General features: G+C 46.2%; 1 protein-coding gene and 1 long non-coding RNA gene across 3 annotated transcripts; one reads left to right on the top strand and one right to left on the bottom strand.

The window, feature by feature from the left end:
- Positions 1 to 32: 32 nt before the first annotated feature.
- Positions 33 to 2,659, top strand: MRPL40 (mitochondrial ribosomal protein L40). Its single transcript, XM_017734965.1, has 3 exons — positions 33 to 658; positions 1,688 to 1,843; positions 2,210 to 2,659. The coding sequence occupies exons 2-3, from the start codon at positions 1,749 to 1,751 to the stop codon at positions 2,517 to 2,519; spliced, it is 405 nt and encodes a 134-aa protein (XP_017590454.1). The 5' UTR covers positions 33 to 658; positions 1,688 to 1,748; the 3' UTR covers positions 2,520 to 2,659.
- Positions 2,660 to 2,819: 160 nt separating this feature from the next.
- On the bottom strand, positions 2,820 to 4,105 carry LOC108446881. Of its 2 annotated transcripts, none has more exons than XR_001862223.1 (3): positions 3,696 to 4,105; positions 3,380 to 3,525; positions 2,820 to 3,170 (listed from the first exon to the last, which is right to left on the bottom strand). It is a non-coding gene; the product is annotated as an uncharacterized LOC108446881 (long non-coding RNA). The 2 variants fall into 2 exon arrangements; XR_001862224.1 differs by having other exon boundaries at positions 3,434 to 3,525.
- Positions 4,106 to 4,111: the final 6 nt, after the last annotated feature.

Raw genomic sequence — 4,111 nt, 5'->3', positions numbered from 1 at the left:
CGGCCGCCCTGCCCCAGGAGCGCGGGGAGAGAGCCCGGGAAGCGCCCTTTAGCCGCGGTGCCTGCCCAGCCCGCGCACGCCCATTCCTGGAGCTGGTCCCCCGCCCGGGCTCCCGCGGCGGGCTGGGCCTGCGCTGGGCTCCCGCACCTGGACAAGTCGGGTATCCTGACACCCGGGCCGGTTCGATCTCCCGTGGCACCCACGGAGATATGAGCGTGGGCGTCGCTCTCCTAATCTGAACGACGGTGGTTTGACCTCTCCCATACCAGCTCCTCAAAGGGGTCTTTGTCAGAGCTTAAAAATAGAACCGCTATAACCTATCCAAACACTGTATCTGTTTCACCCTTCGGTACCCTGTGGGCTCACACCGACCAGTCCATATTTGGGAGCAGTTACCTTGCTCAAGCTCTTGAGGGCATCTCTGGGCAAACGCTGTATCCTGCCGTGAATGAAGTGGCCGAAGATGGTTCAAAACTCATCACTGTAATATATGAATAACAAATAGCTCTTGTGCAGAATCAGTGACACCAGAGTCACTGTCTCCTTATGCTTTATGTTCCTGTTCCTCCTGCAGCTCCTGGCTGCCCCAGAGGGTCCCGCTCCGAGGGAGTCACTGGCAGAGCTCATTGCTGGAGTTCAGGACATCCCTCCCTGTCAGGTGAGTGCAGCTTTTTTGGAGTTACATAGAAGTGTTCTCATCCACTGGGAGAGCACAAATTTTCCCAAGTCCAAATTTAACCTTTAAGTATACCTTTTTAAGTCGCTATATGCTGAAGCAGTTAGGAACTGTTGACCTCTTGTGGAGAGTTCAGAGGTGATACAATTACCGCTTTGTGTTTGTGGGTAGCACAACCACGGAAGGCAGCTGGAAATGTTGGGATTTATGCAGTGCTTCAGAATTCCCTGCTGGACAACACCAATGAAAGCCCAGCTGAACCAGAAATGCTTTGCTGTGAAGGCAGAGGCAGCCCACGTGTATTTCTGTGCCACATTTCAGTGTCTGTGTTTTTGTTTTGATGCAGCTGGATTTAAAATACCCAGGTAGCTCTTAAGTACTATTGGAGAGGGACTGTTTCACACCACAAAGGTTGTTTGTTCAGTCTGCAAGGCAGGAATGAGGGTCAGTTTGTGTTTGTGGAGTGTGCAATGATACCTTGGATCTGCATGGAGAAGTAACATCTACAGCCCAACTGGGCTCCAAATGCAGAAATTTTAGAAGCATGTGTAAAACCACTTGCATTCTTTAATGTGAAATAACAGGAATATTTGTTCAAGGCCAGGTTGGATGGGGCTTAGAGCAACCTGGTCTAGGGAAAGGTTTCCCTGCCCATGGCAGGGGGTTAGAACCACATGAGGTTTAAGGTCCTTTCCAACACAAGCCACTGTATGATAAACCTGCTATGCTGCACTCTGAGCCAGTGAAAACAATTCCAATCCAATTTTTGTGGAACTTCTTCAGGTCATTCTGACGTTCAGCACAGAATTGCTTTTCCCAGGCAGTTACAGTTCTCTCTGCAGAAAATCTCAGCAGACATGTCACTGACTCCTGGAAATTACACTACCTGAATAAAGCTAATGGCTGGAACGTGTGTCAGGGACCAAATTAAGCATGGGAAAGGAAAGTGAAAGTTGTTGGTGTTGAATTAAAGGACAAAATATCTTCTTTCATTTACCATTTCCCTTGTAGAGCACAACCAAAGAAGAAGAAGAAAGTGGATGTGAAGAAAGAGCAAGCACAAAAGGAGCGTATGAAGAAAAGGATTAAAAAGTTGGAAAAAGCTGCCCCAGAACTGATTCCAATTGAGGATTTTATAACACCACTTAAGTACTCAGACAGCAACAGGTCAGTAGGTCTTTCACCATGCACCTGCACTCACAGTGAATTTCTTTCTCTGCACAACTGGAACATAGTGCCGACCTTAGCACAAAACCGTACCCACTTCCATCAGGACAAAAATGTGGAAAGGAAATATTATTTGTTCTTGCTAAAAGTAATGAAAAAACAGTAATGTGCAGTTCCTGTTAGATTGACTGGAAGACCTCACAGACTGACTAAATTATTAGTGAATTCAATGTATTCTCTGGGTTTGCTGGGGATTTTTTTTTTGCTTGGTGGTGGGATTTTTGGTTTCAGCATTTTGTTTTTCTTAGTTTGGTCTTTGGAGTCAGGCTATTCCTCTATTACCCAAGTTATCCTTCTCTTCGTCAGGGTGAGAAGTCTTCCCGCTCTTTCTCCTGAAGAGTCTGAAAGAAGAGTTTTACTTTTGAAGAAGTGGTGTTTGTTTAAACAGAAACAAGATGAGGCAGAAAAGAAAGCAATTAAGGCCCTTGTAGAATCTCAGCAAGAGGCACTGAAGGAACTGCGCCTGGAATCTGAGGAGCTGTACCAGGCAGCAATCCGAAGGGATGAGGGGCTTTTCCCCTTCGAGAGGGACGGACCCAGTTACACCCCTCCCCTTCCTGGCTATGATCCCCCCGAAGGAAAGTGCCTTGACATTACCAAGGTGTACACACAGTGATGGAGGAGGTCCTGCTTCAGCTGCCAGGAGGTGCTCAGCTGACTGAAGGAAGAAAGATTGGAATAAGAATAAACATTTTTCCTGCAGGTTACAACACTGCAGGATGTGACTGTAAAAAAAATAAATGAAGTATCTCTGTGTTTGGGGTTTTTTAATGACTATGCAGGTAACAACATGCCTAGCAAAGCTACATGACCTTACACAGTGGCAAAGCCAATTTTTTTTATCTTCTTATATTGCCATGTAACTGTTGTAACTAAGTTTCCATGGGTTTGCCCTAAAACAAACCAGATCTCTCTCTACATTCATTTAAACCTTTATTTTTCAGTAGTGTTGAATATTGCCACAACACACACCACCACTCGAGCAGTTCCACAAAGGGGCAGTTTCAGGGTGTGCAGCACCTTCTCCCCAGGTGAGAAGCTCTTGAACCACCACAATCCTGATTCTGGGAAATGTCTTTTAAATGCCAGTGTTTGGGATTGTCCTGAGCTGGCAGGGGAGAGTCCCAGCTTGGTTTTTTTTCCCCATCTGGCATGCCTGGGGTCAGTACCTCGTTCCAAAAGCCTCAGTGCCAGCTGGTAGGGCAAGACGTCCTCAGAGCTAGATCATGTGTGCATTAATTTGGAAGTTGCCTGCTGAGATGAAATCCTGAAGTGTAAGATAGCAGTAAAAGACCACAATCAAATTAAGCACCTCATATCTCCCTTTAAATATACTCCATGTTTAAATAAAATTTCATTATTTTTGAGTGAATGCTAAAGTATTGCAGGGCAGAGCTACAGTTGTATAACTTCAAGATGATGTGGAAGGAAAAAAAAAAGCCAGCATAATTCTGAATTGTGTATTATGTTACTGACCAACACAGGTAACAGTCTTGTTAATTTGATTTGTCATGGTCAAGTGGTAGATACCAGTCAGGTGGTGGGCTCTTCCTGAGTTTCCACACTGGAGCATATTTCTGTTTTTCCATAACTCGAGCTCTTTCACTCTTGCACAAAGCTTCCTGAAATACAGGAAAAAAATATTACCATAGTAGTGTTGGATGTTCCAGTCATACAGAGCTGATTTCTTGCTGTGAATAGTTGAGATAAAAAGAGAAATAGAAATTTATCATGCTTAAGCAGAAGTGCTAAATGCTATCTATCTAAGCCAGGATACAAGTTTTTAACTTACTCATATTTATATTTTGCCCCTGGCTCCTACGTTATGAAGGAAACTACCACTCCTGCGGAACCGTCTCTGCCAGCAGCTGTCCTGGCTGGCTGGAGGGAGGAGTTCCGCTGTAGCCTGTGCCGCAGGGCTCGTGTGCTCCAGTGTCCGCGGGGCTGTAGCCAGCGGCATTTCTGGACACCCCAGGAATGACTTTTGCCTGTAACGTGGCGGCTTTTCTTATTAGGAAGGAAATGTCACAGTAACAGAAATCAAGAGCTTTTACAGCTGAAAACTGAAAATATTCCCTGGATCCTTTACTAGGTTTTAAGACAACCCTACCCACCTCCGCTCCGAGCCGGCGCCTGCTTTGCCATACCCTCCCCAACCCCCGCGGCCGCGGGGTTTCTGTCGCAGCAGCCTCGGCCGACAGAGCCCCG

This window comes from Corvus brachyrhynchos, unplaced genomic scaffold, assembly GCF_000691975.1.
Source record: "Corvus brachyrhynchos isolate BGI_N302 unplaced genomic scaffold, ASM69197v1 scaffold114, whole genome shotgun sequence".
NCBI classification, from domain to species: Eukaryota; Metazoa; Chordata; class Aves; order Passeriformes; family Corvidae; genus Corvus; species Corvus brachyrhynchos.
This window is presented reverse-complemented; position numbering and strand designations above follow the sequence as displayed.